Source organism: Coregonus clupeaformis, chromosome 19, assembly GCF_020615455.1.
Source record: "Coregonus clupeaformis isolate EN_2021a chromosome 19, ASM2061545v1, whole genome shotgun sequence".
NCBI lineage: Eukaryota > Metazoa > Chordata > Actinopteri > Salmoniformes > Salmonidae > Coregonus > Coregonus clupeaformis.
In genome coordinates, this window is record NC_059210.1 from 832,455 (window position 1) to 859,817 (window position 27,363).

General features: G+C 42.2%; 1 protein-coding gene across 1 annotated transcript in view; it reads right to left on the reverse strand.

Annotated features, from left to right (window-relative positions):
- The window catches only part of LOC121556817 (neuronal tyrosine-phosphorylated phosphoinositide-3-kinase adapter 2-like), a 74,643-nt gene that overhangs the window by 40,172 nt on the left and 7,108 nt on the right, over nucleotides 1-27,363 (reverse strand). The window contains exons 2-3 of the mRNA XM_045205191.1: nucleotides 24,096-24,328; nucleotides 4,015-4,340 (exon numbers count right to left, since the gene is read on the reverse strand). Of these exons, the coding sequence (XP_045061126.1) occupies nucleotides 4,015-4,340; nucleotides 24,096-24,298 (529 nt within the window). The 5' untranslated portion in view covers nucleotides 24,299-24,328. The remainder of the gene's footprint in view (nucleotides 1-4,014; nucleotides 4,341-24,095; nucleotides 24,329-27,363) is intronic.

Consider the following 27,363-nt stretch of genomic DNA (forward strand, 5'->3'; position numbering starts at 1 on the left):
AACAAAAAAGATGGCCGTCCAAGGCCAGTTGATGGCGCAATAGCAAACGTAGGGATATAACTTCATGCAACTTGAAATACTTTATGTAAATAAAGACAGTAGCCTATGGCAGTGCTGTGTGGGACTGTAAACAGAAAATTGTCTCACCCTGGCCTTGTGCTAGGACAACGAAATGCTTCTTCTATGTTGAATGTTTTGTCTTGGCGCATGAACCAAATAAGATGCCAATTCCCATATTGTACAGTTGAAGTCGGAGGTTTACATACACCTTAGCCAAATAAATTTAAACTCAGTTTTTCAACAATTCCTAACATTTAATCCTAGTAAAAATTCCCTGTCTTAGCTCAGTTAGGATCACCAGTTTATTTTAAGAATGTGAAATGTCTGAATAATAGTAGAGAGAATGATTTATTTCAGCTTTTATTTCTTTCATCACATTCCCAGTTGGTCAGAAGTTTACATTTACACAATTAGTATTTGGTAGCATTGCCATTAAATTGTTTAACTTGGGTCAAGCTTCCCACAATAAGTTGGGTGAATTTTGGCCCATTCCTCCTGACAGAGCTGGTGTAACAGAGTCAGGTTTGTAGGCCTCCTTGCTCACACATGCTTTTTCAGTTCTGTCCACAAAGTTTCTATAGGATTGAGGCCAGGGCTTTGTGATGGCCACTCCAAAGCTTGACTTTGTTGTCCTTAAGCCATTTTGCCACAACTTTGGAAGTATACTTGGGGTCATTGTCCATTTGGAAGGCCTATTTGCGACCAAGCTTTAGCTTCCTGACTGATGTCTTGAGATGTTGCTTCAATATATCCACATAATTTGCCTTCCTCATGATGCCATCTATTTTGTGAAGTGCACCAGTCCCTCCTGCAGCAAAGCACCTCCACAGCATGATGCTGCCACCCCCGTGCTTCACGGTTGGGATGGTGTTCTTCAGCTAGCAAGCCTACCCCTTTTTCCTCCAAACATAATGATGGTCAATATGGCCAAACAGTTCTATTTTTGTTTCATCAGACCAAAGGACATTTCTCCAAAAAGTACGATCTTTGTCCCCATGTGCAGTTGCAAACCGTAGTCTAGCTTTTTTATGGCGGTTTTGGAGCAATGGCTTCTTCCTTGCTGAGTGGCCTTTCAGGTTATGTCAATATAGGACTCGTTTTACTGTGGATATACAGTGGTGTGAAAAAGTGTTTGCCCCCTTCCTGATTTGTTATTTGTTTGCATGTTTGTCACACGTAAATGTTTCAGATCATCAAACAAATTTCAATATTAGTCAAAGATAGCACAAGTAAACACAAAATGCAGTTTTGAAATGAAGTTTGTTATTTTTAAGAGAAAACAAAATCCTAACCTACATGGCCCTGTGTGAAAAAGTGTTTGCCCCCCCCCCGTTACAACACAACTCAACTGTGGTTTATCACACCTGAGTTCAATTCCTCTAGCCACACCCAGGCCTGATCACTGCCACACCTGTTCTCAATAAGGAATCACTTAAATTGGACCTGCCTGACAAAGTGAAGTAGACCAAAAGATCCTCAAAAGCTAGACATCATGCTGAGATCCAAAGAAATTCAGGAACAAATGAGAAAGAAAGTAATTGAGATCCATCAGTCTGAAAAAAGTTATAAAGCCATTTCTAAAGCTTTGGGACTCCAGCGAACCACAGTGAGAGCCATTATCCACAATGGTGAACCTTCCCAGGAGTGGCCGGCCGACCAAAATTACCCCAAGAGCGCAGCGACGACTCATCCAAGAGGTCACAAAAGACCCCACAACAACATCCAAAGAGCTGCAGGCCTCACTTGCCTCAGTTAAGGTCAGTGTTCATGACTCCACCATAAGAAAGAGACTGGGCAAAAATGGCCTGCATTGCAGAGTTCCAAGATGAAAACCACTTCTGAGCAAAAATAACATTAAGGCTCGTCTCATTTTTGCCAGAAAACATCTTGATGATCCCCAAGGCCTTTGGGAAAATACTCTGTGGACAGACGAGACAAAAGTTGAACTTTTTGGAAGGTGTGTGTCCCATTACATCTGGCGTAAAAGTAACACCGCATTTCAGAAAAAGAACATCATACCAACAGTAAAATATGGTGGTGGTAGTGTGACGGTCTGGGCCTGTTTTGCTGCTTCAGGACCTGAAGGAGAATGTCCGGCCATCTGTTCGTGACCTCAAGCTGAAGCAAACTTGGGTTCCAATGATCCAAAACACACCAGCAAGTCCACCTCTGAATGGCTGAAGAAAAACAAAATGAAGACTTTGGAGTGGCCTAGTCAAAGTCCTGACCTGAATCCTATTGAGATGCTGTGGCATGACCTTAAAAAGGCAGTTCATGCTCAAACCCTCCAATGTGGCTGAATTACAACAATTCTGCAAAGATGAGTGGGCCAAAATTCCTCCACAGCGCTGTAAAAGACAAATTGTTATTATCGCAAACGCTTGATTGCAGTTGTTGCTGCTAAGGGTGGCCCAACCAGTTATTAGGTTGTAGGGGGCAATCCCTTTTTCACACAGGGCCATGTGGGTTTGGATTTTGTTTTCCCTTAATAATAACAACCTTCATTTCAAAACTGCATTTTGTGTTTACTCGTGTTATCTTTGACTAATATTTAAATTTGTTTGATGATCTGAAACATTTAAGTGTGACAAATATGCAAACAAATAAGAAATCAGGAAGGGGGAAAACACTTTTTCACACCACTGTAGATACTTTTGTACCTGTTTCCTCCAGGATCTTCACAAGGTCCTTTGCTGTTGTTCTGGGATTGATTTGAACTTTTCGCACCAAAGTACGTTAATCTCTAAGCAACATAATGCATCTCCTTCCTGAGCGGTATGACGTCTGCGTGGTCCCATGGTGTTTATACTTGCGTACTATTGTTTGTACAGATGAACGTGGTACCTTCAGGCATTTGGAAATTGCTCTCAAGGATGAACCAGGCTTGTGGAGGTCTACAATTGTTTTTCTGAGGTCTTGGCTGATTTCTTTTGATTTTCCCATGATGTCAAGCAAAGAGGCATTGAGTTTGAAGGTAGCCCTTGAAATACATCCACAGGTACACCTCCATTTGACTCAAATTATGTAAATTAGCCTATCAGAAGCTTCTAAAGCCATGACATCATTTTCTGGAATTTTCCAAGCTGTTTAAAGGCACAGTCAACTTAGTGTATGTAAACTTCTGACCCACTGGAATTGTGATACAGTGAATTATTGTCTCCTGAGTGGCGCAGTGGTCTAAGGCACTGCATCGCAGTGCTAACTGTGCCACTAGAGATCCTGGTTCGAATCCAGGCTCTGTCGCAGCCGGCCGCGACCGGGAGACTCATGGGTGGCGCACAATTGGCCCAGCGTCGTCCAGGGTAGGGGAGGGAATGGCCGGCAGGGATGTAGCTCAGTTGATAGAGCATGGCGTTTGCAACGCCAGGGTTGTGGGTTCAATTCCCACGGGGGGCCAGTATAAAAAAATATATATATGTATTCACTAACTGTAAGTCGCTCTGGATAAGAGCGTCTGCTAAAATGACTAAAAAAAAAATAAAAAAAAATAAAAAATAAAAAAAATAATAAGTGAAATAATCTGTCTGTAAACAATTGTTTGAAAAATGACTTGTGTCATGCACAAAGTAGATGTCCTAACCGACTTGTCAAAAGTATAGTTTATTAACAAGAAATGTGTGGAGTGGTTGAAAAACAAGTTTTAATGACTCCAACCTAAGTGTATGTAAATATACAATATATAGGACCAGGCTACCTAAAACGTTCCCTCATAAGAACAGTAATCAGGAAGCCGCTCGGCGGCAGGTAGCTTAGTGGTTAAGAGCGTTGTGCCAGTAACCGAAAGGTCGCTGGTTCTAATCCCCGAGCCAACTAGGTGAAAAATCTGTCGATGTGCCCTTGAGCAAGGCACTTAACCCTAATTGCTCCTGTAAGTCGCTCTGGATAAGAGCGTCTGCTAAATAATGTAAATGTAATGTAATCTCATTTGAAGTTGACATGGACACACACACACACACAGGCCAGGCCACTCACGGTCAAAGTTTTCCAGGTTGTCTCTGTTGCAAATGCTGGAGGCAGATCCAGAGTTCACACCCTCAGAGGAGATGCTGAGCTTGGTGTTGGGGTCTCTCTTGGGTTTGGGCGGGGGCTGTTTACGGGAGTTGGGGCTCCCGTCCTCGTCACCCCCACCGACGGAGTGTAGAGACTGGGAACGCACAGTGAAGCCCTGGCCACAGGAGGAGGGAAGGCGGTCCTGGGGCGCCGGCATGGTCATGAAGCCCATGCGGAAGTGTTTCCCTGCGTAGCCTCCCTCCGTCGCCCTCCCCACATCCTCACCGATCCTGCCAGGAGACATGTTTTAAATAATTTTGTTACATCCATAAATCACGTTACATCTGCATAGATGAATAGATGCAAGGACACAATCATGGATCCAAAAAGCACCTTCTCCTCCATTTTACCAAGTTGCTTATGACTATGATAGCTGATGCACGCACGCACGCGCACACACACACACACATGCATACACAACAGCAGAGAATATATACAGACAGCTTAAATATGTTTCCTATTTGTCCCATAAAGAGTGTACAAAACATTAAGAACACCTTACTACTATTGAGCTGAATTCGTCTGGGCATGGACTCAACAAGGTGTTGAAAGCGTTCCACAGGGATGCTGGCCCATGTTGACTCCAATGCTTCCCACAGTTGTGTCAAGTTGGCCGGATGTCATTTGGGTGGGGGACCATTCTTGATACACACAGGAAACTGTTGAGAGTGAAAAACCCAGCAGCGTTGCAGTTCTTGTCACAAACCGGTGCACCTGGCACCTACTACCATACCCAGTTCAAGGGCACTTAAATATTTTGTCTTGCCCATTCACCCTCTGAATGGCACACATACACAAGCCTCAACTGTCACAAGGCTTAAAAATCCTTCTTTAACCTTTACCCTCCCCTTCATCTACACTGATTGAAGTGGATTTAACAAGTGACATCAATAAGGGATCATTGTAAAATAAGGGTAAAATATAAAAAAAGATTCACCTGGTCAGTCTACATCATGGAAAGAGCAGGTGTTCATAATGTTTTGTACACAAATAGCAAGTTTTAGAGGAAAATATCATGTCACTTGTAAAGGTCATCAAAATATTAAATCGGCAGTTTGTGTTTGTTCTTAGCCTCCACTCACACAGCCCAAAAAGGAGTAAGCACAGAATCCAAATAATTTCTTGCCACATACAGTACATTACATTATAATAGCAACGGTTGTGAAAATGGATGAAAAATAAATAGAAAATACAGTTCTGATAACAACTGCATGATGGAGTAAGATACTCAACGCTATTTGAAATTTAATAAACACTCAAATATTGACTGAATAGGTGGCAATTCAGGTATTCCTCTTTGAAACGACACAAAGCAACATTTTAAAACCATATATGTGTTTTATTATTCAGCCGCGGCAGCATCGCAGTCTCAGGAGACCATAGATTTATTGTCCAATCCATGAGAGGCAGATTCGGCCACAGTTGTCACATTTGTAGGCCGGCCAGTATGTTATGGATGTGGTGTACTGATGTTCTTTCCTATTTGTTCTCTTTGCTTCTCTCTGGTGAGCCAGTGTTGTTTCACAGCCCGCTGCGATGTGCCTGCTGGCAGTGAAGACCGTCCTGGGCGGCATCTTCCCAGGTGTCAGTGTTGAAAGCAAAGGACTTGATGTCTTGGAGTTTTATTATTACAGTGATAGAATTCTAACGTTTGTAAATAACAACTAATTTGCATATATACATGGGCATAGTTTAATAAAGGCAGAGGCTGCAGCTCTGTGGGTAATATTCAACATTAGGTGGAGATTGTGTTTAAAAAAAGGATACCCACCTGTTTTATAATCTAAACGCCCTGCCTTGGAATTTACCAACACACAAATAGTTTACATTGTGTGCAAGATTAAATCTGGTATTTGCAAGAATTGGTTGTTCATTTTCGGGAGCGGCTTCCTTTGTGGCTGAGTTCCTTTTGTAAACATTTCAAATAAATTAAATCTTCACTTTTTTAAAGTGCACAAAAAATTAACACCTACTTGTCCTCTTTCTTGTGATATACCGTAAATATTATCTTGGTGTGTTGAATCCCCGTCCAAGCGTTAGCGTAGAAAAAAATGCACGTTGCAACATTATATGCCCATTGCCATCTGTAAATACCAATAAAATTGTTAAATTACGAGCCTAGTTGGTTTAGCCACAGAAAAAGACAGCAACCTTCCCACTAGCCATGATTGGCTGAGATAATGAGTGGGCTGGACATGCCGAGAGATGAGTTCGGATTGGTCTGCCATATAGCACGCTTCTATTTGAGCTGGTCCGAATGTGTAGGTAATCCTGTCTAATGCTGTTTTTTTTTTATGTATCGCGTAGTAGAACTGCATAAGTGTTACGCTCCACTTTCTGGAGGACCGAGTTTTGAAATCAGTGGAATTAGAGTATGATAGCTAAGGAGATGGAGAAAACACCTGTCTCCGGATTACATCTTCAAACTAAGGGCAACCATTGCATCCGTGACAGGGAGAGGTTTCCATCCATGATGTATATGGGTAAGATAGTCTAGCTAGCTACATTTTCAGATATGACACTTTTCTAATTTTGACAAAAAGTCATTTTCATTTCAAGTTAAAGTTTACTGTTAGCTAGCTAGCTACATTTAGCTGGCTGGCTCGCTAGCTAAAGTTACGTGTATGATCTTATTATTCGTACCTCAGAGCCATTTGCTTAGCTAGTTATAGCCTAATATTAGCTAGCTAACATTGAACCTGGTTGGTTAGATACCTGCAGATTCATGCAGGGTACTAACGTCATGAGTTGTGATTATGGTTAATTGTTTAGCCAGCTAGCTGTTGATAGACATAAACGTAAATTCGGTCTGGCTATCTACTCCCATTTCAGAGCACTCTCGTCTGAGTGTACCAGAGCGCAGAATAACTGACGAATTTACAAACACTCAACACCCGTTGAATATGGTTGGTGTCAGTAAACGTTGGCATAAAAACGTAAATTGTTGCCAACGCTCTGGATAACATAAAAACAGCCTAACCAGCTCTGCTAGGGCGAGTAAAATGGTCAATGAGCTGTTCTCTCATTTGTGTCTGGAAATAGCTAGCAAACTAGCCAACGTTAGCCAGATAGCTTGGGTGCTTGACTGTTGTTGTTAGGACAGAACATTCGGATCAACCCTTAAAGAGATGGGTGGGGCTAAAGCTTAAGAGGGTGTGAATGATGCTGAATGGGTGTAGACAAAGAATAGCTCTCCAGTAGGTACCAAAACATTCAAAGGCCATTTTCTCAAAAGTGAGGTTACAAGTTGATCAACTTTCAAAGCAGAATTACTTTTCCATTGTTCTTCAAATGCAGTGTAAGATATACCATTTTGTAGCACTGTGTCTCTGCTTTTATCCAACTTAAAAAACACCATTTCAAACTTTGCTACATAAAACTGAATTAAGGCGGTTGGTAACATATCACCAAAGAGTTGATTAAAACACACTGTTTTGCAGTAGCCTCAACAGTACTCTCTGGTGTAGCACCATGGTGTAGCCGGACAGCTAGTTTCCGTCCTTCCATAGACTTACACAGTAATTATGACAACTTCCGGAGGATGTCCTACAACCTATCAGTTCTTGGAGCATTAACTGACATGTTGTCCACCCAATCAAAGGATCAGATAATTAATCTAGTACTGAAAGCATAAGCTACAGCTTGCTAGCACTGCAGTGCATAAAATGTGGTGAGTAGTTGACTCAGAGAGAAAAAGACAATAGTTAAACAGTTTTGAACAAAATAATTTATTCTAAAATGATGGAGAAGCAAGAAAGAGAAAGACAGAGAGAGAGAGATATATTTAGTTTAATTTCTTTCACTTTCACTTTAAAATGCACTATGCAGAAATCGCTTTGCTATTTCCTGGTTGCAGAAATTCTAATAGTTCGCTTAATTTCATTTTGTGTGACAAAACAAGGAAGTTTAGTGTAGAGAATAATTTTACCATCTAAACCGCTGTGAAATATTTGGCCACTTGCTCCGTTTAGGAAGTGGATTTCAGTGTGAGGGGATGCAGAAGCACGCCTCGTATGAGGACATTTTCAGATTATTATCAAAATGTGGGGGTCTTACTGACACTTTTAGAGTCACCGAAGCATCACCCAGGTGGGGACAACATTTCAGTAGCGGAAAATTCAGCCTACCACCGGAAGAGGAGCCGTGAACGTCGGAGACGACAAGTTGCCCCATGAAGAGCTCCGGGGTCTGTCTGTCAAATGTTTCTACCTCCCTGCCTGGCTATAACATCAATGTTCCCTCCTGTGGGTGCAAAATGGTTTTGTTACAGTCTCTTGAGTTGAATGATTCTAGTCACTGGTAATTTTCCACAGTTGTTCAGTAACCTATTTTACATACCGCACAGAGGAGTGAATTATTACTAGCTCATTATCTATAGGGCATTAAAAGCCAGGCGAAAAACTAGTTTCCTCTGGTTAGCCTTTAAAGATCCTATCACTCCTCTATCTTTGATATATACAGTGGGGAGAACAAGTATTTGATACACTGCCGATTTTGCAGGTTTTCCTACTTACAAAGCATGTAGAGGTCTGTAATGTTTATCATAGGTACACTTCAACTGTGAGAGACGGAATCTAAAACAAAAATCCAGAATGATTACTTATGATTTTTAAGTAATTTATTTGCATTTTATTGCATGACATAAGTATTTGATACATCAGAAAAGCAGAACTTAATATTTGGTACAGAAACCTTTGTTTGCAATTACAGAGATCATACGTTTCCTGTAGGTCTTGACCAGGTTTGCACACACTGCAGCAGGGATTTTGGCCCACTCCTCCATACAGACCTTCTCCAGATCCTTCAGGTTTCGGGGCTGTCGCTGGGCAATACGGACTTTCAGCTCCCTCCAAATATTTTCTATTGGGTTCAGGTCTGGAGACTGGCTAGGCCACTCCAGGACCTTGAGATGCTTCTTACGGAGCCACTCCTTCGTTGCCCTGGCTGTGTGTTTCGGGTCGTTGTCATGCTGGAAGACCCAGCCACGACCCATCTTCAATGCTCTTACTGAGGGAAGGAGGTTGTTGGCCAAGATCTCGCGATACATGGCCCCATCCATCCTCCCCTCAATACGGTGCAGTCGTCCTGTCCCCTTTGCAGAAAAGCATCCCCAAAGAATGATGTTTCCACCTCCATGCTTCACGGTTGGGATGGTGTTCTTGGTGTTGTACTCATCCTTCTTCTTCCTCCAAACACGGCGAGTGGAGTTTAGACCAAAAAGCTCTATTTTTGTCTCATCAGACCACATGACCTTCTCCCATTCCTCCTCTGGGTCATCCAGATGGTCATTGGCAAACTTCAGACGGGCCTGGACATGCGCTGGCTTGAGCAGGGGGACCTTGCGTGAGCTGCAGGATTTTAATCCATGATGGCGTAGTGTGTTACTAATGGTTTTCTTTGAGACTGTGGTCCCAGCTCTCTTCAGGTCATTGACCAGGTCCTGCCGTGTAGTTCTGGGCTGATCCCTCACCTTCCTCATGATCATTGATGCCCCACGAGGTGAGATCTTGCATGGAGCCCCAGACCGAGGATGATTGACCGTCATCTTGAACTTCTTCCATTTTCTAATAATTGTGCCAACAGTTGTTGCCTTCTCACCAAGCTGCTTGCCTATTGTCCTGTAGCCCATCCCAGCCTTGTGCAGGTCTACAATTTTATCCCTGATGTCCTTACACAGCTCTCTGGTCTTGGCCATTGTGGAGAGGTTGGAGTCTGTTTGATTGAGTGTGTGGACAGGTGTCTTTTATACAGGTAACGAGTTAAAACAGGTGCAGTTAATACAGGTAATGAGTGGAGAACAGGGGGGCTTCTTAAAGAAAAACTAACAGGTCTGTGAGAGCCAGAATTCTTACTGGTTGGTAGGTGATCAAATACTTATGTCATGCAATAAAATGCAAATTAATTACTTAAAAATCATACAACGTGATTTTCTGGATTTTTGTTTTAGATTCCGTCTCTCACAGTTGAAGTGTACCTATGATAAAAATTACAGACCTCTACATGCTTTGTAAGTAGGAAAACCTGCAAAATCGGCAGTGTATCAAATACTCTCCCCACTGTATAGGCTGTGAGAACTGGTTAGAACCTGTTCTCATTTGTAATGTTCTTCTAAGGAAGTGGACCTTATCTATTTTCTTAGCTTGCCTCCCCCTAGAAGGGGGTATAGCGCTTTGTGTAGATGAAGTATAAAAATACTGTGTCATTTGTAAATGCTGAGAGAGTGATCTTACTTGCAATTGATCGAATAAACCTCGTATTGCTGATAAATGTGACCAACCAGCTCGATTCGGTCTTATGTAGCAAAATTTGAAATTGTGTTTTTTACATTGGATAAAAGTAGAGACTCAGCGCTAGGAAATGGTATATCATACACTACAGTATAGGAACAATGGGAAAGTAATTCTGTTTGAAACTTTTGAGAAAATGGCCCTTGAACGTTTTGGTACCTACTGGAGAGCTCTTCTTTGTCTACACCCATTCAGCATCGTTCACACCCTTTTAGGCTTTAGCCCCACCCATCTGTTTAACGATTCACATGTGAGGCTATGTACTAAACAACCAAAGATTTCAAGACCAAAGGCTGGTTTATAAATGTGTTCGTAAATTTAATCTGGAGTGCCAGAGTCTGGGCGTTCATAAACTCAGAGTGTTGTCAGATTGGCCGTTTGTAAATTCAGAGCGTTTCGCTCTCGGAGCGCACACTGGACACTCTGGCCGAAAAGTAGCTACTTCCAGACACAAATGAGAGAACAGCTCACTCTGACCATTTTACTCGCACTAGCAGAGCTGGTTAGGCTGTTTTCATGTTATCCAGAGCATTGGTGACTGCAACTGTGCTGTTGGCAATCATTTATTTACACTTTTTTTGCCAACGTTTACTGACACCGGCCATATTCAACGAGTGTTATTGCAGATTCAGTCTTTCCAGCCTGGTGCAGGTCTACAATTTTGTTTCTGGTGTCCTTTGACAGCTCTTTGGTCTTGGCCATAGTGGAGTTTGGAGTGTGACTGTTTGAGGTTGTGGACAGGTGTCTTTTATACTGATAACAAGTTCAAACAGGTGCCATTAATACAGGCAAAATCTGGTTCAGTCTGCTTTCCAACAGACACTGGGTGACAAATTCACCTTTCAGCAGGACAATAACCTAATACACTAGGCCAAATATACACTGGAGTTGCAAACCAAGACGACATTGAATGTTCCTGAGTGGCCGAGTTACACTATTGACTTAAATCGGCTTGCAAATCTATGGCAAGACTTGAAAATGGCTGTCTAGCAATGATCAACAACCAACTGGACAGAGCTTGAAGAATTTGAAAAAGAATAATGTGTAAATATTGTACAATCCAGGTGTGAAAAGCACTTAGAGACCCAGAAAGACTCACAGCTGTAATCGCTGCTAAAGGTGATTCTAACATGTATTGACTCAGGGGGAATACTTATGTAAATATATTTCAGCATTTCATTTTCAATACATTTGCAAACATTTCTAAAAACCTGTTTTCACTTTGTCATTATGGGTTATTGTGTGTAGATGGTTGAGATTTTTGTATTTATTTAATGCATTTTGAATTCAGGCTGTAATACAACAAAATGTGGAATAAGTAAAGCGGTATTAATACTTTCTGAAGGCACTGTAGGTAAAACCCTCTGCAAAGGGTTCTACCTAGCACCAGAAAGGTTCTATATGGTTCTACTTAGCATATTGAAATATATTGATAATGTAATAAAATAATATATGGTATACGAAGTGAAGCTATTTGCACTGAGTGGCATCTGACAAGGCAAATACTGTACATGGAAATATTTTAATCTGATACAAAACACTATTGATGAGTGTCCATCTGCATCTCCTGCAAAACCACATTAAACAACACAAAGGCCTGCCCACACACACGTGCATGCATGCACACACACACACACACACACACAACACGAACACACAACAAATGTAAAAACACACACACGCACGCACGCACGCATATACAGTGGGGAAAAAAAGTATTTAGTCAGCCACCAATTGTGCAAGTTCTCCCACTTAAAAAGATGAGAGAGGCCTGTAATTTTCATCATAGGTACACGTCAACTATGACAGACAAAATGAGAAAAAAAAATCCAGAAAATCACATTGTAGGATTTTTAATGAATTTATTTGCAAATTATGGTGGAAAATAAGTATTTGGTCACCTACAAACAAGCAAGATTTCTGGCTCTCACAGACCTGTAACTTCTTCTTTAAGAGGCTCCTCTGTCCTCCACTCGTTACCTGTATTAATGGCACCTGTTTGAACTTGTTATCAGTATAAAAGACACCTGTCCACAACCTCAAACAGTCACACTCCAAACTCCACTATGGCCAAGACCAAAGAGCTGTCAAAGGACACCACAAACAAAATTGTAGACCTGCACCAGGCTGGAAAGACTGAATCTGCAATAGGTAAGCAGCTTGGTATGAAGAAATCAACTGTGGGAGCAATTATTAGGAAATGGAAGACATACAAGACCACTGATAATCTCCCTCGATCTGGGGCTCCACGCAAGATCTCACCCCGTGGGGTCAAAATGATCACAAGAACGGTGAGCAAAAATCCCAGAACCACACGGGGGGACCTAGTGAATGACCTGCAGAGAGCTGGGACCAAAGTAACAAAGCCTACCATCAGTACCACACTACGCCGCCAGGGATTCAGATCCTGCAGTGCCAGACGTGTCCCCCTGCTTAAGCCAGTACATGTCCAGGCCCATCTGAAGTTTGCTAGAGTGCATTTGGATGATCCAGAAGAGGATTGGGAGAATGTCATATGGTCAGATGAAACCAAAATATAACCTTTTGGTAAAAACTCAACTCGTCGTGTTTGGAGGACAAAGAATGCTGAGTTGCATCCAAAGAACACCATACCTACTGTGAAGCATGGGGGGTGGAAACATCATGCTTTGGGGCTGTTTTTTCTGCAAAGGGACCAGGACGACTGATCCCTGTAAAGGAAAGAATGAATGGGGCAATGTATCGTGAGATTTTGAGTGAAAACCTCCTTCCATCAGCAAGGGCATTGAAGATGAAACGTGGCTGGGTCTTTCAGCATGACAATGATCCCAAACACACCGCCCGGGCAACGAAGGAGTGGCTTCGTAAGAAGCATTTCAAGGTCCTGGAGTGGCCTAGCCAGTCTCCAGATCTCAACCCCATAGAAAATCTTTGGAGGGGAGTTGAAAGTCCGTGTTGCCCAGCGACAGCCCCAAAACATCACTGCTCTAGAGGAGATCTGCATGGAGGAATGGGCCAAAATACCAGCAACAGTGTGTGAAGACTTACAGAAAACGTTTGACCTGTGTCATTGCCAACAAAGGGTATATAACAAAGTATTGAGAAACTTTTGTTATTGACCAAATACTTATTTTCCACCATAATTTGCAAATAAATTCATTAAAAATCCTACAATGTGATTTTCTGGATTTTTTTTTCTCATTTTGTCTGTCATAGTTGACGTGTACCTATGATGAAAATTACAGGCCTCTCTCATCTTTGTAAGTGGGAGAACTTGCACAATTGGTGGCTGACTAAATACTTTTTTTCCCCACTGTACACCATACGCTCAACCAGAGGATAGCTCTCCTATTTGACTTTCATAGGCTCAACCAATGAGACCAAAACATCCAGGAAGACCCAACTCATCCCTCAGTGTCTCTGGGACCTGATTGGCTCTTTGCCAGCCACCAGGCAGATATGGGAGTTATCAATCATTCGCTTAAACTTTGCTCTGTCAAATTTTGTTGTTCTGTCCATCAGTAAGATTTCTGGGGGGGAAATCCATTCATTTCTAAGGGAGACTCAAAAGATTTGGCATGGGTCTCCAGATCCTCAAAAAATTCTACAGCTGCACCATCGAGAGCATTCTGACCGGTTGCATCACCGCCTGGTATGGCAACTGCTCGGCATCAGACCATAAGGCGCTACAGAGGGTAGTGTATACGGCCCAGTATATCACTGGGGCCAAGCTTCCTGCCATCCAGGATCTACAGTGGGGAGAACAAGTATTTGATACACTGCCGATTTTGCAGGTTTTCCTACTTACAAAGCATGTAGAGGTCTGTAATTTTTTATCATAGGTACACTTCAACTGTGAGAGACGGAATCTAAAACAAAAATCCAGAAAATCACGTTGTATGATTTTTAAGTAATTAATTTGCATTTTATTGCATGACATAAGTATTTGATCACCTACCAACCAGTAAGAATTCTGGCTCTCACAGACCTGTTAGTTTTTCTTTAAGAAGCCCTCCTGTTCTCCACTCATTACCTGTATTAACTGCACCTGTTTTAACTCGTTACCTGTATAAAAGACACCTGTCCACACACTCAATCAAACAGACTCCAACCTCTCCACAATGGCCAAGACCAGAGAGCTGTGTAAGGACATCAGGGATAAAATTGTAGACCTGCACAAGGCTGGGATGGGCTACAGGACAATAGGCAAGCAGCTTGGTGAGAAGGCAACAACTGTTGGCACAATTATTAGAAAATGGAAGAAGTTCAAGATGACGGTCAATCACCCTTGGTCTGGGGCTCCATGCAAGATCTCACCTCGTGGGACATCAATGATCATGAGGAAGGTGAGGGATCAGCCCAGAACTACACGGCAGGACCTGGTCAATGACCTGAAGAGAGCTGGGACAACAGTCTCAAAGAAAATCATTAGTAACACACTACGCCGTCATGGATTAAAATCCTGCAGCGCACGCAAGGTCCCCCTGCTCAAGCCAGCGCATGTCCAGGCCCGTCTGAAGTTTGCCAATGACCATCTGGATGATCCAGAGGAGGAATGGGAGAAGGTCATGTGATCTGATGAGACAAAAATATAGCTTTTTGGTCTAAACTCCACTCGCTGTGTTTGGAGGAAGAAGAAGGATGAGTACAACCCCAAGAACACCATCCCAACCGTGAAGCATGGAGGTGGAATCATCATTCTTTGGGGATGCTTTTCTGCAAAGGGGACAGGACGACTGCACCGTATTGAGGGGAGGATGGATGGGGCCATGTATCGCGAGATCTTGGCCAACAACCTCCTTCCCTCAGTAAGAGCATTGAAGATGGGTTGTGGTTGGTCTTCCAGCATGACAACGACCCGAAACACACAGCCAGGGCAACTAAGGAGTGGCTCCGTAAGAAGCATCTCAAGGTCCTGGAGTGGCCTAGCCAGTCTCCAGACCTGAACCCAATAGAAAATCTTTGGAGGGAGCTGAATGTCCGTATTGCCCATCGACAGCCCCCAAACCTGAAGGATCTGGAGAAGGTCTGTATGGAGGAGTGGGCCAAAATCCCTGCTTCAGTGTGTGCAAACCTGGTCAAGACCTACAGGAAACGTATGATCTCTGTAATTGCAAACAAAGGATTCTGTACCAAATATTAAGTTCTGCTTTTCTGATGTATCAAATACTTATGTCATGCAATAAAATGCAAATTAATAACTTAAAAATCATACAATGTGATTTTCTGGATTTTTGTTTTAGATTCTGTCTCTCACAGTTGAAGTGTACCTATGATAAACATTACAGACCTCTACATGCTTTGTAAGTAGGAAAACCTGCAATATCTGCAGTGTATCAAATACTTGTTCTCCCTACTGTATATACTAGGCAATGTCAGAGGAAGGCCCAAAAAATTGTCAAAGATTCCAGTCACCCAAGTCATACACTGTTCTCTCTGCTCCCGCATGGCAAGCGGTACTGGAGCGCCAAGTGTAGGACCAAAATAATCCTTAACAGCTTCTACCCCCAAGCCATAATAAGACTGCTGGACAATGAATCAAATGGCCACCCGGACTATTTACATTGACCCCCCCCCTCCCCCCTTTGTTTTTACATTGCTGCTACTCGCTGTTTATTATCTATGCATAGTCACTTTACCCCTACCTACATGTACTAACCTGTACCCCCGCACATTGACTCGGTATAGCCTCGTTATTGTTATTTTGTGTTACTTATTTTTTTAACATTATTTAGTAAATACTTTCTTAACTCTTTCTTGAACTGCATTATTGGTTAAGGGCTTGTAAGTAAGCATTTCGCTGTAAGGTTGTATTCGGCGCATGTGACAAATAAAATTTGATTTGAACTAGAGACCATCTTTTATGAAGAAAAAATACTATATATGTCCTCTACCATTAGCAACTGTAATTTCATTTCTAGGGTAAATTAGTTGAAATTAAATAGAACGAGAAAATAACTACCGCAACGTTACTTTTGTACCTGCCGGCGGGGCGGAAGAAACGCAGATGGAAGTAACAGCTGGTGCCAGGAAGAAACGCAGATGGAAGTAACAGCTGGTGCCAGAGACTCAGAGCTACAAAATGTTATATCATACACTGCCGTTGAGGAACAATGGTAAAGTAATTCTGCTTTGAAAGTTGATAAACCTGTAACCCTACTTTTGAGAAAATGTCCCTTGAATGTTTTGGTACACCTACTGGAGAGCACTTCTTTGTCTACACCTCTTCAGCATTGGTCACACCCTCTGAAGCCTTTGCCCCACCCATCTCTTTAAGGATTTACGTGAGGCCATGTGCTAAACAGAGTGAGTAAGGTAGTGTAGTAAACAAGATTTCAAGACTAAAAGTGGTGGAAGTAGTAGCGTACAATCAGGAAAAACTCCAGGTAAAAATAAACTTTATCTAGTCCTAACCTGACCTTAGGGCAGGTCATGTTTTTCTTCACATTACTGTGGTAAACACAGGATACAGAAGGTGTAAACAGTACAGTTAAATGGTACTTGCATATTTGCATAGTAGCAATATGAAAAATAGAAAGGGTCCAGACAAAATATTTTATAAATATTTTATCATTATGAGATGATGCTAACCCAGACACTACGGGTGTGCCGAGTAGTCGGACAAAACGAGTATCGTAACGGATATGGGCAATTTTCTGGGTACGATTATGATCCAATCATTTTTTGTAATAATCTATGATCTGAAAAAAAGTTTTTTTTCCGGTGCCAGCAAGCATGTTTCTCGTGTTAGTCACAGAGTTTCTTAAACATACTGTACTGTCTTTGAGTCAGTCATGTGCGTGGTCTAAATAACTCAACTGGCTGGTTCGCCTGTCTGTAAAGAGAAGGGCGGGCTGTACGTTGATCCTGCTGCTCTGACTGGATAGAGTGAAGCTGTATTTCTCTGTCCACTTCCTTCATAACTTCACCCGATCACATTTCCTCTAATTTATTTGGCCTGATCATTTAGATTGCTGCTACCTGCTACTATGATGAATCACATGGCGAGGAGGACGTTTGCTAAATAGCTATCAATGTGTATAATATCTAACAAGTGGGGTAAGGGTAGGGAAAAATATGAAACGCTAATGCGCATTCTGACTGAATGACAGCAAACTTGTCTGCTCGCTGCAAATTGAGGACACACAGACACACATACACCCCTCTGTGCGCTGCTCCTAATCTGCAGCTTTTTTGCAGTGAGACTGTGCAGGGAGGTATTTTGCCAACATCTATTTAGGCATATTAAAACACTTGCGTTTTTTCCGATCACGAGTATCATCCGATCAGACTATCAACTGTCAATTTACTGATACGATTACGAATATGTGTATGGCCATGTCGGCACACCCCTACCAGACACACTTGTCTAAATTGATGGGTCATGTGAAATGAATGCTATATCCACCCCCCCGCCACATGTAGTTAAGTGGATGAAATCAAATCAAATGTTATTTTCCACATGCGCCGAAAAAAACTGGTGTAGACCCTTACTTACAAGCCCTTAACCAACAATGCAGTTTTAAGAAAAAAAGTATTAAGTAAAAAATGTATGAGTAAAAAATTAAAATAACAAATAATTAAAGAGCAGCAGTAAAATAAAATAACAGTAGGGATGCTATAGACAGGGGGTACCGGTACAGAGTCAATGTGTGGGGGCACCGGTTAGTCGAGGTAATTGAGGTAATATGTACACTACCGTTCAAAAGTTTGTGGTCACTTAGAAATGTCCTTGTTTTCCATGAAAACATAAATTAAGTGAGTTTGAATAGGAAATATAGCAAAATGAATAGGAAATGTAGTCATTGACAAGGTTAGAAATAATGATTTTTAATAGAAATAAATAATTGTGTCCTTCAAACTTTGCTTTTGTCAAAGAGTCCTCCATTTGCAGCAATTACAGCCTTGCAGACCTTTGGCATTCTAGTTGTCAATTTGTTGAGGTAATCTGAAGAGATTTCACCCCATGTTTCCTGAAGCACCTCCCACAAGTTGGACTGCCTTGATGGGCACTTCTTAAGTACCATACGGTCAAGCTGCTCCCACAACAGCTCAATAGGGTTGAGATCCGGTGACTGTGCTGGCCACTCCATTATAGACAGAATACCAGCTGACTGCTTCTTCCCTAAATAGTTCTTGCATAGTTTGGAGCTGTGCTTTGGGTCATTGTCCTGTTGTAGGAGGAAATTTGCTCCAATCAAGTGCCATCCACAGGGTATGGCCTGGCGTTGAAAAATGGAGTGATAGCCTTCCTTCTTCAAGATCCCTTTTACCCTGTACAAATCTCCCACTTTACCACCACCAAAGCACCCCCAGACAATCACATTGCCTCAACCATGCTTGACAGATGGCATTAAGCACTCCTCCAGCATCTTTTCATTTGGTGTGCGTCTCACAAATGTTCTTCTTTGTGATCCGAACACCTCAAACTTCGATTCGTCTGTCCATAACACTTTTTTCCAATCTTCCTCTGTCCATTGTCTGTGTTCCTTTGCCCATCTTAATATTTTCTTTTTATTGGCCAGTCTGAGATATGGCTTTTTCTTTGCAACTCTGCCTAGAAGGTCAACATCCCGGAGTCGCCTCTTCACTGTTGACGTTGAGACTGGTGTTTTGCGGGTACTATTTAATGAAGCTGCCAGTTGAGGCCCTGTGAGGCGCCTGTTTCTCAAACTATACACTAATGTATTTGTCCTCTTGCTCAGTTATGCACCGGGGCCTCCCACTCCACTTTCTATTCTGGTTAAAGCCAGTTTGCGCTGTTCTGTGAAAGGAGTAGTACACAGCGTTGGACGCGATCTTCAGTTTCTTGGCAATTTCTCGCATGGAATAGCCTTCATTTCTCAGAACAAGAATAGATTGTTCTTTGTTTCTGGCCATTTTGAGCCTGTAATCAAACCTACAATTGCTGATGCTCCAAATACTCAACTAGTCTGAAGAAGGCCAGTTTTATTGCTTCTTTAATCAGCGCAACAGTTTTCAGCTGTGCTAACATAATTGCAAAATGGTTTTCTAATGATCAATTAGCCTTTTAAAATGATAAACTTGGATTAGCAAACACAACGTGCCATTGGAACACAGGACTGATGGTTGCTGATAATGAGCCTCTGTACGCCTATGTAGATATTCCATTAAAAATCAGCCATTTCCAGCTACAATTGCCATTTAAAATATTAACAATGTCTTTGTGAATGTTGACCTGTTTAAAGGTCTTGCTCACATTGGCTACCGAGTCGTCTGGAAGTGCTGGTGCTCTCATGCATGCTTCAGTGTTGCTTGCCTCGAGGTGAGCATAAAAGGCATTTACCTCATCTGGCAGGCTCGCGTCACTGGGCAGCTCGCGGCTGGATTTCCCTTTGTAGTCCGTAATAGTTTTCAAGCCCTGCCACATCCGACGAGCGTCAGAGCTGTAGGATGTAGTAGGATTCAATCTTAATCCTGTATTGACGCTTTGCCTGTTTGATGGTTCGTCTGAGTGCATAACAGGATTTCTTATGAGGTCAGATTTGCCAAATGGAGGGCGAGGGAGAGCTTTGTATGTGTCTCTGTGTGTGGAGTAAAGGTGGTCTAGAGTTTTTTTCCCTCTGGTTGCACATGTGACATGCTGGTAAAAATTAGGTAAAACGGATTCAAGTTTGCCTGCATTAAAGTCCCCGGCCACTAGGAGCGCCACTTTTGGGTGAGCATTTTCTTGTTTGCTGATGGCCTTATACAGTGAGGGAAAAAAGTATTTGATCCCCTGCTGATTTTGTACATTTGCCCACTGACAAAGTAATGATCAGTCTATAATTTTAATGGTAGGTTTATTTGAACAGTGAGAGACAATAACAACAACAAAAATCCAGAAAAACGCATGTCAAAAATGTTATAAATTGATTTGCATTTTAATGAGGGAAGTAAGTATTTGACCCCTCTGCAAAACATGACTTAGTACTTGGTGGCAAAACCCTTGTTGGCAATCACAGAGGTCAGACGTTTCTTGTAGTTGGCCACCAGGTTTGCACACATCTCAGGAGGGATTTTGTCCCACTCCTCTTTGCAGATCTTCTCCAAGTCATTAAGGTTTCGAGGCTGACGTTTGGCACCTCAAACCTTCAGCTCCCTCCACAGATGTTCTATGGGATTAAGGTCTGGAGACTGGCAAGGCCACTCCAGGACCTTAATATGCTTCTTCTTGAGCCACTCCTTTGCTGCCTTGGCCGTGTGTTTTGGGTCATTGTCATGCTGGAATACCCATCCACGACCCATTTTCAATATCCTGGCTGAGGGAAGGAGGTTCTCACCCAAGATTTGACGGTACATGGCCCCGTCCATCGTCCCTTTGATGCTGTGAAGTTGTCCTGTCCCCTTAGCAGAAAAACACCCCCAAAGCATAATGTTTCCACCTCCATGTTTGACGGTGGGGATGGTGTTCTTGGGGTCATAGGCAGCATTCCTCCTCCTCCAAACACGGCGAGTTGAGTTGATGCCAAAGAGCTCCATTTTGGTCTCATCTGACCACAACACTTTCACCAAGTTCTCCTCTGAATCATTCAGATGTTCATTGGCAAACTTCAGACGGGCATGTATATGTGCTTTCTTGAGCAGGGGGACCTTGCGGGCGCTGCAGGATTTTAGTCCTTCACGGCGTAGTGTGTTACCAATTGTTTTCTTGGTGACTATGGTCCCAGCTGCCTTGAGATCATTGACAAGATCCTCCCGTGTAGTTCTGGGCTCTCATGATCATTGCAACTCCACGAGGTGAGATCTTATAATAATAATAATATGCCATTTAGCAGACGCTTTTATCCAAAGCAACTTACAGTCATGCGTGCATACATTTTTTTCTTGTGTATGGGTGGTCCCGGGGATCGAACCCACTACCCTGGCGTTACAAGCGCCGTGCTCTACCAGCTGAGCTACAGAGGACCACATCTTGCATGGAGCCCCAGGCCGAGGGAGATTGACAGTGCTTTGTGTTTCTTCAATTTGCAAATAATCACACCAACTGTTGTCACCTTCTCACCAATAATATTAAAAAGTGTTAAACAAATCGATTAGATTAGATTTAGTCTTAATCTTTAACTTAGATTTTTGGTTGAGATGGAGAAGTGAATCCAACACATCAACTATAAATTTGTAGACAAGCTGTATGTTGAATTGCATTTGGTTGTCAACGCAACCAAATATCAACATTTGAAGGAGAAAAGAACGTTAAAGAAAAAATCTTTGTCCAGTTCAAGGTGAGTAATCGCTGTTCAGATGCTCTTTTTGGTCATAAGAGACGGTAGCAGCAACGTTATGTACAAAATAAGTACAAAAATAAGTTACAAACAACGTAAAAACAAAAACAAAAATAGCACAGTTGGTTAGGAGCCCGTAAAACGGCAGCCATCCCCTCCTGCGCCAATCGATCTCTGAGAAATTAGAATTCAAGGCACACTTAACCAGCATGGCTACCACAGCTTTCTGCAGCAATACTGCATCCCATCTGGTTTGGTCATTTGATTTTCAACAGCACAATGACCCAACACACCTCCAGGCTGTGTAAGGGCTATTTTAACAAGAAGGAGAGTGATGGAGTGCTGCATCAGATGACCTGGCCACAGTCCCCCGACATCAACCCTATTGAGATGGTTTGTGATGAGTCAGACAGCAGAGTGAAGGAAAAACAGCCAACAAGTGCTCATCTTATAGCTTATGTGGGAACTCCTTCAAGACTGTTGGAAAAGCATGCCAGGTGAAGCTGGTTGAGAGAATGCCAAGAGTGTGCAAAGCTGTCATCAAGGCAAAGGGTGGCTATTTGAAGAATCTCAAATATAGAATATTATGATTTGTTTAACACTTTTTTAGTTACTACATGATTCCACATGTCTTATTTCATAATTTTGATGTCTTCACTAATATTCTACAATGTAAAAAATAGTAAAAATAAAGAAAAACCCTTGAATGAGTAGGTGTGTCCAAACTTTGGACTGGTACTGTATGCGTGTGTGAAGTTATTGTCCTGTGAAGTGAAAATTAACACATTCCCACAGTCTGTCATTGTGGTGCTTGGAATAGAACCGCCATCATTTCACACAGGTTTTTATACATACAGTGGGGAGAACAAGTATTTGATACACTGCCGATTTTGCAGGTTTTCCTACTTACAAAGCATTTAGAGGTCTGTAATTTTTATCATAGGTACACTTCAACTGTGAGAGACGGAATCTAAAACAAAAATCCAGAAAATCACATTGTATGATTTGCATTTTATTGCATGACATAAGTATTTGACCACCTACCAACCAGTAAGAATTCCGGCTCTCACAGACGTGTTAGTTTTTCTTTAAGAAGCCCTCCTGTTCTCCACTCATTACCTGTATTAACTGCACCTGTTTGAACTCGTTACCTGTGTAAAAGACACCTGTCCACACACTCAATCAAACAGACTCCAACCTCTCCACAATGGCCAAGACCAGAGAGCTGTGTAAGGACATCAGGGATAAAATTGTAGACCTGCACAAGGCTGGGATGGGCTACAGGACAATAGGCAAGCAGCTTGGTGAGAAGGCAACAACTGTTGGCGCAATTATTAGAAAATGGAAGAAGTTCAAGATGACGGTCAATCATCCTTGGTCTGGGGCTCCATGCAAGATCTCACCTCGTGGGGCATCAATGATCATGAGGAAGGTGAGGGATCAGCCCAGAACTACACGGCAGGACCTGGTCAATGACCTGAAGAGAGCTGGGACCACAGTCTCAAAGAAAACCATTAGTAACACACTACGCCGTCATGGATTAAAATCCTGCAGCGCACGCAAGGTCCCCCTGCTTAAGCCAGCGCATGTCCAGGCCCGTCTGAAGTTTGCCAATGACCATCTGGATGATCTATAGGAGGAATGGGAGAAGGTCATGTGGTCTGATGAGACAAAAATATAGCTTTTTGGTCTAAACTCCACTCGCCGTGTTTGGAGGAAGAAGAAGGATCAGTACAACCCCAAGAACACCATCCCAACCGTGAAGCATGGAGGTGGAATCATCATTCTTTGGGGATGCTTTTCTGAAAAGGGGACAGGACGACTGCACCGTATTGAGGGGAGGATGGATGGGGCCATGTATCGCGAGATCTTGGCCAACAACCTCCTTCCCTCAGTAAGAGCATTGAAGATGGGTCGTGGCTGGGTCTTCCAGCATGACAACGACCCGAAACACACAGCCAGGGCAACGAAGGAGTGGCTCCGTAAGAAGCATCTCAAGGTCCTGGAGTGGCCTAGCCAGTCTCCAGACCTGAACCCAATAGAAAATCTTTGGAGGGAGCTGAAAGTCCGGATTGCCCAGTGACAGCTCCGAAACCTGAAGGATCTGGAGAAGGTCAGTATGGAGGAGGCGGCCAAAATCCCTGCTGCAGTGTGTGCAAACCTGGTCAAGACCTACAGGAAACGTATGATCTCTGTAATTGCAAACAAAGGTTTCTGTACCAAATATTAAGTTCTGATTTTCTGATGTATCAAATACTTATGTCATGCAATAAAATGCAAATGAATTACTTACAAATCATACAATGTGATTTTCTGGATTTTTGTTTTAGATTCCGTCTCTCACAGTTGAAGTATACCTATGATAAAAATTACAGACCTCTACATGCTTTGTAAGTAGGAAACCCTGCAAAATCGGCAGTGTATCAAATACTTGTTCTCCCCACTGTATGTGTCTTAGTTCATATTTTTGTACATGCGCGTGAGCTATTTGTCCTACCTCTTTATGGCTTCTTCCTGTCTTCTTTTCTTATCGTGTTTCTCTTGAAGGTAGGCCCAGTTGGTCTCCTTCCGGACACGGTCGCTCTCACGGGCGATGTCAGAGGCATTCTGGATGACCAGTCCGTCATAGGCCCTGAGTCCACTGTCCTCCACATACTGGAAGAACCTGCTGAACGATGCTTCCTCTACATGAGAAGTCATTGTTCTTCACTGGCAGTGGAGCAGAAAGCACTGCAAACAGAGGGATAGGGTAGAGACACAGACAGGGCTGAGTTACATGTTAAGGAGGTCTAGTCAATAGTAATGATGTCTGAGCAGGCAAATGAGAGGTGTTCGACATGCATAGTCCCACTGGGCACAAACTGGTTGAATCAATGTTGTTTCAACATAATTTGTCAACGTAGTGTGATGTGGAATCTATGTGGAAAAAAGTAATCAACGTAAACTGTTGTTTTGAGGGTGAAATTTCAACCACAGGATTATGTCATAATTGTAACCAATTTACAACATAGTTTATACAAGATTTGACTATGTTGAATTTGTACCATTGAAACAAAGTCAGACCTTCAAAGTCAGTTATATCCATTATCAGGGGCAGCACCTCCTACTTGAGAGGTGATATATAGCTATTAATTTGGTCTCCCTTCCAGGGTTTTAACCAAGCCCAGCTTTTATATTCGTCACTGACTACTACCAATATGCTATCGTAAGATTGATTATTGAAAGACCTCTTAATAACTCAATATATTCACGGTTGCTATCGAAATCATTCCAAAGGGTATGTTTAACAGAGCAAATGAAATGTAACCAGACATTGTCATATGTCATCAATGATACTATTTAGGCCTATATAGCATTTACAAAGTAATCAACAGCAATTGTTTTGATTCAACCCAGGGATCAAATAAAAATAGATTTCATATAGGCATAGGGTTTCAAGCTTTGGTTGATTTTAAATGTAATCTTCAAGTTAATCATTAAAATGTTGGATTCACGTCTCCATTTCAACCAAAAATCGGAGTTAAAGAAGAGGACTAAATCAAATCAAACTTTATTTAAAGTGCATTTAAAGTTTGATTAGATTAGAAATTAGTCCTATTCTTTAACTTTGATTTTTGGTTGAGATGGAGAAGTGAATCCAACATATAAATTATCAATTTGTAGACAAACTGTATGTTGAATTGCGTTTGGTTGTCAACGCAACCAAATATCAACATTTGAAGGAGATACAGTGGGGAAAAAAGTCAGCCACCAATTGTGCAAGTTCTCCCACTTAAAAAGATGAGAGAGGCCTGTAATTTTCATCATAGGTACACGTCAACTATGACAGACAAAAGTAGGAAAAAAATCCAGAAAATCACATTGTGGGATTTTTAATGAATTTATTTGCAAATTATGGTGGAAAATAAGTATTTGATCAATAACAAAAGTTTCTCAATACTTTGTTATATACCCTTTGTTGGCAATGACACAGGTCAAATGTTTTCTGTAAGTCTTCACAAGGTTTTCACACACTGTTGCTGGTATTTTGGCCCATTCCTGCATGCAGATCTCCTCTAGAGCAGTGATGTTTTGGGGCTGTCGCTGGGCAACACAGACTTTCAACTCCCTCCAAAGATTTTCTATGGGGTTGAGATCTGGAGACTGGCTAGGCCACTCCAGGACCTTGAAATGCTTCTTACGAAGCCACTCCTTCGTTGCCCGGTGTGTTTGGGATCATTGTCATGCTGAAAGACCCAGCCACGTTTCATCTTCAATGCCCTTGCTGATGGAGGGAGGTTTTCACTCAAAATCTCACGATACATGGCCCCATTCATTCTTTCCTTTACACGGATCAGTCGTCCTGGTCCCTTTGCAGAAAAACAGCCCCAAAGCATGATGTTTCCACCCCCATGCTTCACAGTAGGTATGGTGTTCTTTGGATGTAACTCAGCATTCTTTGTCCTCCAAACACGACGAGTTGAGTTTTGACCAAAAAGTTATATTTTGGTTTCATCTGACCATATGACATTCTCCCAATCGTCTTCTGGATCATCCAAATGCACTCTAGCAAACTTCAGACGGGCCTGGACATGTACTGGCTTAAGCAGGGGAACACGTCTGGCACTGCAGGATTTGAGTCCCTGGCGGCGTAGTGTGTTACTGATGGTAGGCTTTGTTACTTTGGTCCCAGCTGTCTGCAGGTCATTCACTAGGTCCCCCCGTGTGGTTCTGAGATTATTGCTCACCGTTCTTCTGATCATTTTGACCCCACAGGGTGAGATCTTGCGTGGAGCCCCAGATCGAGGGAGATTATCAGTGGTCTTGTATGTCTTCCATTTCCTAATAATTGCTCCCACAGTTGATTTCTTCAAACCAAGCTGCTTACCTATTGCAGATTCAGTCTTCCCAGCCTGGTGCAGGTCTACAATTTTGTTTCTGGTGTCCTTTGACAGCTCTTTGGTCTTGGCCATAGTGGAGTTTGGAGTGTGACTGTTTGAGGTTGTGGACAGGTGTCTTTTATACTGATAACAAGTTCAAACAGGTGCCATTAATACAGGTAACGAGTGGAGGACAGAGGAGCCTCTTAAAGAAGAAGTTACAGGTCTGTGAGAGCCAGAAATCTTGCTTGTTTGTAGGTGACAAAATACTTATTTTCCACCATAATTTGCAAATAAATTCATTAAAAATCCTACAATGTGATTTTCTGGAATTTTTTTTTCTCATTTTGTCTGTCATAGTTGACGTGTAATTACAGGCCTCTCTCATCTTTTTAAGTGGGAGAACTTGCACAATTGGTGGCTGACTAAATACTTTTTTCCCCACTGTAGTTCCATCTGTGTCACTGACTTACTGTAGTCTGTATTTAATACCAGTTTGTCTACAAATTATTGATTGATCTCAACCAAAAATCTAAGTTAAAGAATATGACTAAATCTAATCAAATCAAACTTTAAATGCACTTTAAATAAAGTCCTATTCTTTAACTTTGATTCTTGGTTGAGATGGAGACATGAATCCAACATATAAATTATTAATTTGAGGACAATTGTGATGCGTGATTTGAAGGAGTCAGGCGCAGGAGGGTAAATCACAGTATACAGAGTTTATTCCGTAATACAGCGTAAACCAGTCCAGTGCTCAAAACAGGCGCACTGGAACAAACAGGCACACGGGAAATTACCCCGGTAATACAAAAATACACTGAGCTCAACCGAGATACTAATCCTCACAATAAACAATCACCCACAAGGACAAGGGGCAGAGGGAATACTTATACATGTACT